Here is a 15,041-nt window from a genome sequence, read left to right as displayed (position 1 = left end):
ATAAATTAATTAATTGAGTTGGTTATTTATAGGCTAGAATTATTTAATTGGATTAATTAATTCACGGACCGGATTTAATTAAAGGAAAAATTGCAGCAGAAGCCCCAAACCTTTAAAACACTTGCAGACTTTCCCCAAACATTTTATTTGTGACAGCCGTCACCCCTAACCTTTACATACGTTGCAGTGAAGGTGCTTTTGGACAGAAACCGTCCAAACACCTGTCAGTTGACCGCCCAAATAAAAAATTGACCACTTTTAACCAAAATAAAGGAGGGTAAAATCGTTCAAACGCTTAAAACACATTTTCATCTTCCCTTTTATATCCACCTAAGGCAGTTGCTACACCAACTCCTTCACCATTCACCACCGTCAGTCCACCAACCTCAACTCCTACAAGTTCATCTCCTTCTAAATCTCCATTGACTTCTCCACCCGCTCCTCCCACTTTTCCTATCGATGCACCTACCGGATCTACCACTAATCTTCCATCAATCGTCGTTGGACCCGGTGGTGCAGCCCCTAACTTATCACCCAACGCCGCTATTTTGAACAGAGTACCGATTGCTGGATCTACTGCTACAGTGTTGCTACTTGCTGCTATTTTGCTGTAGATCTACTGATCTAGTTCGGAAGTTTTACTTTTTCAGTGCGGATGAACATTAGGGTTTCATTAATTATCTTGTTAATGTTTAATTATTTATTTTTACCTTTTGTGTACTCCATTGTTAATGATTCTTTGTTATTTAAGCATTACTTTTGTTTAATTAAATCCGTTGGCATTTTAATTACATTGTAGAGTTTTATATTTTTCATGTTTAAAATTAATTTCTTTATATTACTAAAAAATGAAATCATAATTCCACTAATGTTTTGGAAGATTTTACCCTCCTCTATTTTGGTTAAAAGTNGAAATGTCATTGGAAGTGGAACTACAATGCTTACCTCATAGAGTTTGAATGGAAACAAGTCTTTTGAAGCTTCAAGTCCAGGCATCTTTATTATTAAGGTTTAATACATCTGCTTCCTTAATTTCTTGGGTATTAAAGACCGGATATTGATTTCATATTTTTATAAACATAGAGAAACTGAATAGTGGTAGACCACTGTAGAAGGAAGAATTTGACCGACATATTGGAAATGAGCAAGTGTTGTTATGTTACCAATAGAAGCATACTTTTTGTGATTATGTTTAAATATAGTATTGAAATTAGAAAAATGTGACTTTATACCCATCGTTACTGAAACATTAAATCAATTTTCATGTTTGGACATGAATTGTAAATGTTAAGAACAAATTCCCTTTTATCTTGATAAGATATTTTATAGTTATGATAAATTACAAAAATAACATTTACATTCTAGATATTGAGTCTTCTATTACGAGCATAGAAAATAAAATGCATAAAATTGATAATCTAAATAATACCTAACTCTAGCCCTGTAGATTGGGTCATATAAATGAAAAACACATTTTCAAATTATATATAGATAATGTCCGCTAAGAAAGTGCAAACCACAAATACATAGGTCGTATTCAAGTAATAAACTAGACCTTTTGATTCCGAGTTGTCGATCTTTTGAGAAATGTATACTTTCAACTGTACAAGTTTAATTAATTTAATTTTAACAATAAAAACAAACAAAATTTGATATTGAAAAATAAGAAAAATTAAAAAAATCTACAAATAAGAAAATATAAACACTTGGGAATTTTGGAGGAAAAACGTAGTTGGGATTTATGGTTTCACTTAACTGTTGCCTAATTAATTTATTCACGAGCCAATTAACAAATTACTTATTTACGATGTTAGATCCGATCTTCCAATTTTAGCTAATTACCTTTCTCGAGAGCAAAGTAACCCTAATCTATTGGTTTAAATTACTATATCTCTATGTCGATTAAATCCAAATAGCCGCGTTAAATTTTTGTGAAAATATCTCAGTGGGTTTCCTAGGATTAGGGATATATCCCCTACATAAATCTAGAATTTCTACAATTTGATCTAAGATGCACAATCTTCTCTCGAACAATGTACAAATCACTAAACATAGTCATTCATTGGCCACATAAATGAAAATCCAAGAAATAACAATAATAAAAACACTTAAAAATAAGTAATTTAACATCAAAGAACAAATATTCGAGAAATGTATACTTTCAACTGTACAAGTTTAATTAATTTAATTTTAACAATAAAAACAAACAAAATTTGATATTGAAAAATAAGAAAAATTAAAAAAATCTACAAAATAAGAAAATATAAACACTTGGGAATTTTGGAGGAAAAACGTAGTTGGGATTTATGGTTTCACTTAACTGTTGCCTAATTAATTTATTCACGAGCCAATTAACAAATTACTTATTTACGATGTTAGATCCGATCTTCCAATTTTAGCTAATTACCTTTCTCGAGAGCAAAGTAACCCTAATCTATTGGTTTAACTTACTATATCTCTATGTCGATTAAATCCAAATAGCCGCGTTAAATTTTTGTGAAAATAGCTCAGTGGGTTTCCTAGGATTAGGGATATATCCCCTACATAAATCTAGAATTTCTACAATTTGATCTAAGATGCACAATCTTCTCTCGAACAATGTACAAATCACTAAACATAGTCATTTATTGGCCACATAAATGAAAATCCAAGAAATAACAATAATAAAAACACTTAAAAATAAGTAATTTAACATCAAAGAACAAATATTAAAATTAATTAAAATTAGGTTAAATTACTACCATAAATCTCAACACAATAAATTAGCCCATATTATATAAATGAAAAAAAATATTCATAATAATAAATTACAAATATGTCAAAATAATTTAGAAAATACAAAGTTATAGATAAAACCATTTTTTGGAGTTTGACCTTGAGTTTTTCAAATATTTCTCCACCTTAATGTATTCTCCCTTTGCTCTTGATTTGCACCAAAAATTACAATAAAGATCAAAGGAAAAGGAAATAAAAAAAAAAAAAGAAAAAGAAAAGAGAGATGAAAATGAAAAAGGAAGAAGACAGAAATCGATCGAAGACTCCTATCAAAAGACCCAATTGCTGGTTTTAAAATTAAAACCTAAAGAAATTGTATCCCTGGTCCTTGAAGTTTCAAAAAACACCAAAAAGATCCCTACGTCTAGTCATCATATCTCTATCAAAAACCAATAAAGTTGATTTCATCTTGCAGCCAAGTCTCACATATAACTGCACGTCAGGTCCCTCAACTTTGATCTTGTACAATTTGGTCCTCAAATTTTGACTTTTATATCATCGTTGTCTTCCATAAATTGCTTTAGTCCTCAACTTCACAATTTTGTAAGCTTTTGGTCCCTTTTCACTCCCTTTTGCTTTTTCCTCTTACCTTTTGGAGCTTATGACCTACGAAAGTCAAAATTACCCAATTGTGAGTTGATATCCACTCAATTTAATAAAAAGTTAGGTTTTAAAGTATTTAGTAAGTGTGCAAAAACAGAGCTGTCAATGAATATTTAGGATCAATTGATTTTGAATCATTCGACAAGTGCAAATCATGCTTGCTGGGCAAGATGACTAAATTCCCCTTTTCTCGAAAAGAGAAAGAGCTGTATAATTATTGAGTCTAACACATACTGATTTATGTGGTCACGTCAATCACTGTCAGAGATGATTTTTCTTACTTTATCACATTTACTGATGACCATTTTAGATATGGTTATGTATATTCGATGAATTTCAAGCATAACACACTTGAAAAGGTTCAACGAATTCAAGCTTGAAGTAGGGAAACAATTAGGTAAATATATTCCCCTACCATTGTGAGATCGTGATGGAGAATATTTAAAAGGATAACTTTTAGATTATTTAAAATAGAATAGGATTCTTTCGCAGTGGACTCTACCACATATACGGTAAAATTAACAAAAGTTCTAGTTTGGATCAATAAGTTTATCAAAAAAACTTGAAGTAGTTGTAAGTGTTATGCCCTAGATCCAATCAACTTTGCACATAAATACTTTTGATATATAATTAATACAATTTAATGACAGATTTATTATTTAATTAATAGACAATTAAATAAATAATAGAGTCCGTAGATACAAATCTTCGTAATTTATTAATCATAAGGAGTTGTGATTGTGAGATACAAATTACATCTGATTGAATCTTAAATTGTCTGTGGTCGTAGTAATAACGAGATACGGATATCGTTATTATGGATAGACCATCACGTGTGACATTTCTTACTTGTGAAGTAAGTAACTGATCTCACAAGCTAAAATATGGTGACACTTAAATGCACATGTGGATGTTTTGTTATAGAATAAAACATTTGAGACCCGCCGAGAGATTCCACATGAATAACTATTTGAGTGTCAGTAGTTAATCTTTAACGTTCGGTAGTGGAATTGGTCCTTTGACTTGAGGTTGTCATGGTACCTTATATGAGGACAGTCATACTTTGGCGGTGTTGTATGATGCTCTAAAAGGGCTGCTAATACGACATCGATCGGGTACATCAAGAATCGTATGAAGGTTGTGATTGATCAATAAAGGATTCGTCACTCTTAGTTAGTAGGAGATTATGATTTGCGTTTTATTCAATTAAGTCGATGATGAGATCCTTGGCCAAGGTGTACTCATAAGTCGAAAAGGAGTTTTCGACTTATATTGACTTAATAGTGGAGTGAAAGACATGATCATTAATCGAGATTGACAAACTTCCATATCTCGTTATTGATCGAATCATATTGACGAAGGGATTATAATTTCACAGTAAACGAACGAGTTTGGTTTTGTCATACCACGTGACATTTCCCATCACATGTATTGCACTGACACATTGCTAGATGTCAATCTGGGACGGCGAGTGTGAATTGATGATAAATTAAAAGGGTGTTTTAATTTATCAATTTTGATTAGATCAATATAATATTTCACGTCGTTAGGCATTGTGATCGGGAACCTGAAGTGTCCTACACAAAAGAAAATTGGAAGATTGCAATTTTTCAATTAATCAATTTAACAATCGTTGGATAAATTAATTAATTAGGTTAGTTATTTATAAGCCCGAATTAATTAATTGGATTAATTAATTTACGGACCGAATTTAATTAAATGGATTAATTAAATATTGGACCAGACCGAGCCAGGCCCGTTTGGGCTTATATAAATACATGGCTAGGGTTTTCAATCCATATGATTTTTCTCATAATTATTCTTGCTACCACAAGAGGAGAAAACCCTGGTAGCTGAAATCTTATTCTCGTTGTGAATCATCGTTGGAGGCTGGACAATTGGACAGTTAGGGTGGCGAATCAAGATTGCTGGAACGAAAAGAAAAGCAAAAGGTTTGCAGAATTCTTCAAAGGGACAATCTTTATCACAATTTCTATCTAAACACAAAGGGATCCCCGGTGGGAATCGAAATAATTTTAATTTTTCGCTATGCATGTATAAGTAGATTCCTAACAGTGGTATCAGAGCCCACTTTGTGTTTGTTAGAAATTGTTGAATATATTTGTGCAATCAAAAGTTGATTGTTATCCATTTTTTATGTTTCTAGCAATTGAAGAAAATTTAGTTTACTTAATTTTTTGAAAACTGATTTCGAATAAAAAAAAAATATATATTTGGATTGGACGGCGGCATGGCAATGGTGGGCAGCGACTGGTACAGCAGCGCTCGCTGCCTCCACAGCAGCGTTTTCATGCTGCTGTTGCGGCAGGAGCCCTGAGCGTTTTCACGCTGCTGTTGCGGCAGGAGCAGCTGCTCAGGGCTCCTGCCATAGGCGCCACCAACACTAACAAAAAAAAATTTTGGGATGAATATTTAGGGTTTTCAAATTCGGGGAGGTGTTTTGGAGGCGGGGGTTCCCCTACAATTAAAGTAATTATGGGCCCCTGTCTGCAATTACTTTCTAGGGGTCAGTTTGCAATATTTTAAAAGGGGACCTGTTCTGCAAATTTTAAATTAGAAGGGTCCGATTTTAATTTTGAACTTGGGTCAATTTGCAAATTTCAAAATGGTTTTGATTTTGATTTTAAAATTCATTTTAAAATTATATTTCAAATGGGTTTGACCCATAATTTTAATTTTACCCCAAATTTACATTTTATATAAAATTGACGACTTTCAATATTTTTGTTAAAATACGATTTTAACTTAAAAATTAAACTTTGACCCCAAATTGAATTTTATTTTATTATTCCTAGATTAAAATATTAATTCAATTTAAATTAGAGTTTGACTCTAATTCAATACTTAATTAAAATTTGATTTTAATTAATTATTCACCCGATTATATTTTTGAAATTAGAATTGGATTCTAATCTGACATTTAATTAAAATTTGTTTTAATTAAATTGTGTTGCCCTAGAATTTTTCTTGGAGTTAGAATTAGATTCTAATTTGATATTTAATTAAAATTTGATTTTAATTAAATTATCCCGCCCTAAAATTTCGTTTAAGATTAGAGTTATACTCTAATTTGGTGTTTAATTAAAATTTGATTTTAATTAAACAGGTTCGCCCTAAATATCTTATTTATTAAAATTTGATTTTAATTAAAATAAGTTCGCCCTATAATCTTAGAATTAGAGTTTGACTCTAATTTTGTTATTTGATTAAAATTTGATTTTAATCGCCTTGAATTTTGAAATTAGAGTTGGACTCTAATTTGATATTTTATTAAAATTTGATTTTAATTAAATAATCCCGCCTATAATTGTGAAATTAGAGTTGGACTCTAATTTGATATTTAATCAAAATTTGACTTTATTTATATATGCCTGCTAATTAAATTAATATGATTAATTAATTATTTAATTGTTCCAATCCATTTGTCTAAAAGAGTTTAGACGAATTAATTGCTAGAAACTTGAAACGTGTTAGGATATAATATTAGATATTATATATGAATACATTTATGTGATGAATGTATTATTAGTGGACGATTATGGACTCGACCATGCAGATGTGTTGAATGGTTAATTTTATTCTCATTGTTTTATGAGCTTGCGAGCTCTTAATTAATTTTGGGTCTGTAAGCATGTTATTATTGTTATCATTTTGGACCTGCGAGTCCAATTTTATTTAGGCCTGCATACCAACTAGTATAGGATATAAGTTGCAGTTGGGCTAATTGAAGAAACAAGAAGAAGAGGAAACCACGGAAATGGTGCATTGATACTGTTCAATGCTATACCCCCTAGTAATTGACCAAATAGTCTTCCTTATGGCTCGGAAAGACTAGATAGTAAAAGTACATAATCGTCCACACCATTATATTATGTTATATATATATTTATTTGCATGGTAGATGTATGATAAAATATATATATATATATATTATGGTTACGATAAGACCTTTGAATGCAAAAATCTCTCAATAAAATATTAAGTCATATTTTACAATCGCCTTCCGTCATTATAGTGAAAAACCAGAGTTCCAAATCGTCTCAGCTTGTTGAGTACACTCAAGGCTGGTCTATTAGGAATATGTTTGACACTATGAAATATTTGATATTTCTGAATGACGGGTTTGACTTAACTAAAATTTATCTTTTGTTGAGTACACTCAAGGAGATAAATTTTAGAGGCATGTTAAGCCAGCATATAAGATGTGTGAAGACAATGAGTTGTCAGCTTAATGATCTGGAAGTTGTATGGAGATACAATTGATAATAGTATCTACCCAAATGTTATATTAAGGCTTGTTGAGTACACTCAAGGTCTTGATATAACATATGGGATCCCAGCCCACTGGGAGTCAAGTATGGACTCCATAAATTTATGTGAGGGAGTCATAAATTTTAGTTAAACAGTGGAAGCATAATTAATTTAATAAAAGTCCATGTTAAATTAATTGATGCATTTTATATATTATTTTTTTTCTTTTCATCATTCATATTTATTGAATCATGAGTAACCATGTATATTTGAGAGGCATATTAGATGCCGACAACCAAATTAAATATTTTGATTGGCACTGAAATTTGAGAATTGTTCTCAAGCATGAGAAAGTTGGTTGTCCTTAAGTAGCCATTTTTCAGAGACATCTGGTGATAACTCGATTAAGGAAGAGGTGGCTGCTATAATGAACGCAGTGATGACAATAGTACTGCAATGTATGTAATACCTGCAACTATGTCACCTGAGTTACAAAAGCAACTTGAAAGTATTTATGTTAACACATAATTCTTCATTACAAAGAATTGTATGATAATAATCATGTGTGGAAGGATATAAGACTTTCAAACAACTATACCGATGCAAAGTGACAAAAGAATTTTCAGTCAATTCTCATTTACTGAAGATGATTGACATGAGAAGTGTCTCAACTGAGTTCAATCAATAACTATGAACTAAGTATTGACTTAGCTCTGCAATCTCTGTCATAAAGTTATTCATTCTAATTATGAATTATGATATGAATAAGCTCAAATGCATACTCATTAAGTTGCTTGACATGCTTAGGACTGTTAAGCCATTTATCAAAGTTGGTAGTGGGCAAACCATTGATTTCTCTAAGGGTATTAAGAGGAAATCTAAAGGGGCTTTGGGAAAGCACCCAATATGGTTAACACAGTCTAAGCGAAGGACAATACCAAATCTAATGACCCTTGGTTTCATTATAAAATGAAAGGTCATTGGAAGGAAGATTGCGTGACTTACGTCTACTTCATGAGTTTCTTAGGTATTTGATACCTGATGTAAATCTCATATTTATACAAATATAGAGAAACTAAATAGAAGTAGACCACTACGAAAGGGAGAAGTTGACCTACACGTTGAAGATGAGCAAAGGTTGTTGCATTGCCTATACGAGCATACTTCTTGCTGTTGCTTTTTGACTTAGTAATGGAATTAGAGAAATGTTGCTTTGTACCCACCATAGCTGGAACATTAAAATGAATTTCATGTTCAGACATGAACCATTTTAATGTTAAGGACAATTGTTGTTCCTGCATATTTTCATTAAGATCTTAATAGTTGTGGTGAGTTACAAAATAACATTTATATTCTAAATACTAAGGAATCTATAATGAGTATAGAAATTATAAGGGATAAATGCGATAATCTAATTATTACCGAAATCTGGCATGACAAACTTTGTCATATAGATGAAAAGTAATTCCAAAGTTACATAGAGATGTATGCTTGGGATTAATTGATTTTGACAAGTACAAATTATGTATGTATGGCATAATGACCAAATCTTCTTTTACTTGAAAAGAAGAAAGGTCAGCATAATTACTGGTCTAATGCATAGTCATGCATATGGACTCGTGTCAATTAATGTCAGGTAATGTTTCTCCTATTTCATCAATGATCATGTATACTTGATGAAAACTCAAACATGAAACTCTTGAAAAGTTCAAGGGATTCAAACTAGAAGTAGAGAAACAAATAGGTAAAGATACCCTCACATTAAGATTCGATCAATTGAGAGTATTTTAAAGATAAAATCTAGATTATCTAAGAGAGAATGAGATTCTCTTGCAGTGGACTCCTTCACATACACTGCAACATAGTGGTGTATCTAAAATGAGGAATTGTTAACTATCAGATATAATGCTATTAATAACTAGCCATGCAAATCTCCCAAAATTGTTTTGGGGTCATGCATTGATTGCAGTGTGTAACACACTAAATCATGTCCATCTAAATTGGTTAACAGAACTCTATACGAGTTATGGAAAGATAATAGTCCCAATTTATCTTATATGAAAGCTTGGCGCCATGACGCTTATTTGAAGCGCCTTGAATCGGATAAGTTTGACACTAAATCTGATAAATACGTATTTGTGGGGATATTCAAAGGAGACATTTGAATATAAATTCTATTATCATGAAGAAAGTCTTCGTCTCACGACATAAATGTTTACTCTAGGGGAGGACAGTGGGAGCAAAATAGAACTTGAAAGAGTTCAAGAGTCCATAGATATAGTTAACCAAGTAGATAAATCCGAGTTTGATCCCATATCTGAATGGGACATACTCTTGATCAGGAAGTAAAGACTCCTGAGGACATGACAGCTCTATGTGAATCTAGCAGGATCATTTGACCTTCAAGAAGGTGTGAATCCATGATTATTAATCAGGTATTAGTGATCCAGGATAATGAACCTGCTAGTTGCAACAAAATATAGTCAAGTGTTGACTTAAAAGAGACAGCAAGAGGCCATGAAACTCGAGATGAACTTAACGTATGTGAACAAGGTTTAGACCTTGGTCAAGCCTCCTGATAGAATAGAGCCCATAAGTTTTTGTAAATATTTTACAAGGAAAATGTCGATATGGATGGAAATATCCATATATACAAAGTAAGGCTAGAAGCAAAGGTTAAGTGTTGACCTTGGTGAAACCTTTATCATGTAGCCTTGCTAAAGTCCATTCGGGTTTTGCTTGCGACAGTGGCATACCATGACTATAGGTTAAGAGAAGTCTCTTGGAGCTGAAATCTTCGATTTGATGGAAAGGTCAAAGTGTTTGATTTTATCAAATTTGAAGACGAATTGTGTTGTTTACAAGAAGATAGTGGGAGCATTGTCGTATTCCTAATATTATAGAAAATGACATCCCTATGTTTCAATCGTTGAAATAATAGCTGTTAAAGGATTTATTCATGACAGATATGGGAGAAGCAACTTGATCTATAGAGGAAGATCTAGAAGATTGCTTAACTCATCCTAATTTACATAGATGAAATCTTGAGAAGATTTCATATGGAGAAACTGGTTTACTCTTAAGCGGTATACTGGAGAGGTTCCGAACGTGAAGCAACCGTTGATTCAATATTAGAGACCTAATACATGATTACTTCAGAAGTACCAAAGAGTTGCAATCTGGATCATGATGTTCATAAATGAACTTGGAGTAGTTCCTGATATTGTTGATCACATGCCATTGTATTGTGATAACAATAGAGCCATTGCGAAAGCGAAGAACTAAGGTCTCATCAATGATCCAAACATGTATTAAGGGGTATAATCTCATCAGAGAGATAATACATAGAAATAACGTAAAGAGAAGAACAAATTCCCACATTTAACCGTATTGTAGATCCACTGACAAAGAGTTGTCGTAGCATAAACATGATCGTCATGTAGACTTATGATATTGGATACATCAAGTGATTAGATCTAGTGCAAGTGGGAGTTTGTAAGTGTTATGCCCTAGGTCCAATCAACTTTGGATATAAATACTTTTGATATATAATTAATGTAATTTAATGGTAGATCTATTATTTAATTAATAGACAATTAAATAAATAATAGAGTCCGTAGATTCAAATCTCCATAATTTGTTAATCACAAGGAGTTGTGATTGTGAGATACAAATTACATCTGATTAAATCTTAAATCGTCTGTGGTCGTAGTAATAACGAGAAACGGATATCGTTATTACGGATAGACCATCACGTGTGGCATTTCTTACTTGTGAAGTAAGTAGCTGATCTCACAAGTTAAAGTGTGGTGACACTTAAATGCACGCGTGGATGTTTTGTTATAGAACAAAACGTTGGAGACCCGCCGAGAGATTCCACATGGATAACTATCTGAGTGTCAGTGGTTAATCTTTAACATTCAATAGTGGAATTGATCCTTTGACTTGAGGTCGTCATGGTACCTTATATGAAGACAGTCATACTTTGGCGGTGTTGGATGTTGCTCTAAAAGGGCCGCTAATACGACATCGTTCGGGTACATCAAGAATCGTATGAAGGTTGTGATTGATCAATAAAGGATTTGTCACTCTTAGCTAGTAGGAGATTATGATCTGCATTTCATTCAATTAAGTTGATGATGAAATCCTTGGCCAAGGTGTACTCATAAGTCGAAAAGGAGTTTTCGACTTATATTGACTTAATAGTGGAGTGAAAGACATGATCATTAATCGAGATTGACACACTTCCATATCTTGTTATTGATCGGATCATATTGATTAAGGGATTATAGTTTCACGGTAAACAAACGAGTTTAGTTTTGTCATACCACGTGACATTTTCCGTCACATGTATTGCCCTGACACATTGCTAGATGTCAATTTGGGACGGCGAATGTGAATTGATGATAAATTAAAAGGGTGTTTTAATTTTATCAATTTTGATTAGATCAAAATAATATTTTACGTCGTTAGGCATCTTGATCGGGAACCTGAAGGGTCGTACACAAAAGAGAATTGGAAGATTGCAATTTGTCAATCAATTAATTTAACAATCGTTGGATAAATTCATTAATTAAGTTGGTTATTTATAGGCCCGGATTAATTAATTGGATTAATTAATTTACGGACCGAATTTAATTAAATGGATTAATTAAATATTGGACCGGACCGGGCCACGCCCGTTTGGACTTATATAAATACATGGCTAGGGTTTTCAATCCATATGATTTTTCTCATAATTATTCTTGCTAGCACAAGAGGAGAAAACCCTGGTAGCTGCAAATTTATTCTCTGTGTGGATCATCATTGGAGGCTGGACAATTTGACAGCTGTGGGTGACGAATCAAGATTGCTAGAATGAAAAGAAAAGCAAAAGGTTTGTAGAATTCTTCAAATGTACAATCTTTATCACGATTTCTATCTAAACACAAAGGGATCCTCGGTGGGAATCGAAATAATTTTAATTTTTCGCTGTGCATGTATAAGTAGATTCCCAACAGTAGTTTCTAACATTGTTGAACCTTTGTATTGTGATAACAATGGAGCTATCACATAAGTAAAGGAATTAAAATCTTGTCAATGATCCAAACTTGCGTTAAAGTGGTATTATCTCATTAGAGAGGTCATATAAAAAAATGACGTAAAAGATGAACGAATTCCCAATAGTTATAATATTGTATATCCATTGATAAAGAGTTATCGCAGTATAAATATGATTATAATATAGACTTTTATGATATTAGATACATAAATGATTTAATCTAGTATAAGTCGAGGTTTGTAAGCCTTATGCCTTAATTTCAATCAATCTTGAACGTAAACACTTTTATTATGATTAATGCATTTTATTTCTGGTAAGATCAATTATTTATTTGAATTATTATTCTAATGACTTGTACTAAATAGATTCTGTAGATTCAAGTTATAGTAATTTTTATTCACAAAGAGTTGTGATTGTGAAATACCAATTATCCGTATTTGTAAGTAATAACGAGACACGGATATCGTTAATAAGTTAGATCATAATGTGTGGCACTTCTCGCTTTTTAAAGTGAGTAACTGGTCTTAAAGCTAAAATATAGTGGCATTTAAATGAGTATGTGGATATTTTGCTAAAGAAAAAAACATTGGAGATCTGCTGAAAAGATTTCACATGAATAACTATTTGAGTATCAATTGTTCATCTCTACCATTCGGTAATAGAATTGGTCATTTCACTTGAAGTTATCATAGTGCCTTATATGGAGATAGCTATGCATTGGTGATGTTCGATATTGCACTGTCAAGAGTCACTAATACAATATCATTCGGGCAGGTTGACAATCATATAAAGGTTGTAAGCAATCAACAGAGGATTCATCATCTTAGATAGTTAGAAATTGTGATATATATTTCATTCAGTTAAATTGATAACGAAGTTCTTGACTAAAGTGTACTCATAAGTCTTAAAAGAGTGCTTAACTTACAGTGACTTAAGAGTGAGTTGAAAAATATGATCGATATTTGAGATTGATGCACATCCATATCTCGTAACTAATCAAATCATATTGACATATGTATTTTAGTTTCATGATAAATCAACAACTTTAATTTTGTCATACTACATGACATCATATGTATTTCTTGGCACATTGCTAGATATAAATCTGGGTCAACGGATGTAGATTGTCGAAAAATTAAAAGAAGGTATTTCGATTTATCGATTCTGATTAGATTAAAATAATAATTCACGTCATTAGATATCGTAATCGAGAACCTAAAGGATCACATAAAAAAAGGAAAACTAGAAGAATTATGTCGCTAATTAATTAATTGACAATTATTGGACATTGTACAATTAATTATTTGGATTATTTATTAATGAGCGAAATTAATTAATTTATGGACCAAATTTAATTGATTAAATCAATTAAATGTTGGATTGAGTTAAGTTTAAGGGACATACATACAATTAATTATCTTGTTAGCATAAGAAAAGAAAAACCCAAATTTTCTCATTCTTATTACCTGTGTGAATTTTCATTGGAGTTTGGACAATTAGGTAGCTATGGATTGCAAATCAAAATTGTTCACCACAAAATTCACTAAAGATATAATTCTTATTACAATTTCTTGTTAAACACAAAGTACATCCTTTGTGGGAATTGAAATATTGTTTAAATTCTGTTGTATATGTTAAGTAAATTCTCAAACAAAAAGCACGTGATATTTTCAAGATATAGTTTCAAAATAAAACTTTCCATATTATCAAATTTTGTTACTCTTTCAAGACTCATATTTCTCCATAGAGTTTTAGTAAAAATAAATCCTTGAATATTTTCCCATGGAATTAAAAAAATAAATAAAATAAAATAAATAAAAACTCTTCAAAAAGCATTGAAAATTAAATAAAAGTCAAACAAAGTCAATGCAGAGACTGCAACCGTTAAGATAGGATCTAACCAATCCATGAAAATATGTGTATGTGTGAGCCAACACCCTGTAGCAAAGTAGGCACAGGGAAAGAAAAATTGCCATGGCCCAAAGTAATGGAAGTATTGATTACATTTCTCATAAGATTTCCTCTTATAGATAGATGCAAAAATCGATTCGAATTCTTTTAATATCAATTTGCACTTTTGTAATTAAAAAATTCAATATAATCACTACAATAAAATTTCACATTATTTTTCTTCACAGCTTTAAACATATAAATGTCTCATCATTCTCATTTTATTGAGTATGCATATATATACAAATTATAAGGCAAATTATACATTCATTATACAAATACGCACTTTCTAGCAGATACAGAATAATTAAATTACAATCCATCCCAATAGATATTTTAGAATTCAAACAATAATACCACAATTTCTGTTTGAACTAAATGATTATTAATATATGTCTTA

General features: G+C 31.6%; 1 protein-coding gene across 1 annotated transcript in view; it reads left to right on the top strand.

The window, feature by feature from the left end:
• The window catches only part of LOC111394259 (classical arabinogalactan protein 5-like), a 9,427-nt gene extending 8,813 nt beyond the window's left edge, over nucleotides 1–614 (top strand). Inside the window, exon 2 of the mRNA XM_023020016.1 lies at nucleotides 336–614. Within this exon, the coding sequence (XP_022875784.1) occupies nucleotides 336–614 (279 nt within the window). The remainder of the gene's footprint in view (nucleotides 1–335) is intronic.
• The last annotated feature ends 14,427 nt before the right edge of the window (nucleotides 615–15,041 follow it).

The sequence above is a fragment of the Olea europaea genome, chromosome 5 (assembly GCF_002742605.1).
Source record: "Olea europaea var. sylvestris chromosome 5, O_europaea_v1, whole genome shotgun sequence".
In the NCBI taxonomy this organism is placed as follows: Eukaryota; Viridiplantae; Streptophyta; class Magnoliopsida; order Lamiales; family Oleaceae; genus Olea; species Olea europaea.
This window is presented reverse-complemented; position numbering and strand designations above follow the sequence as displayed.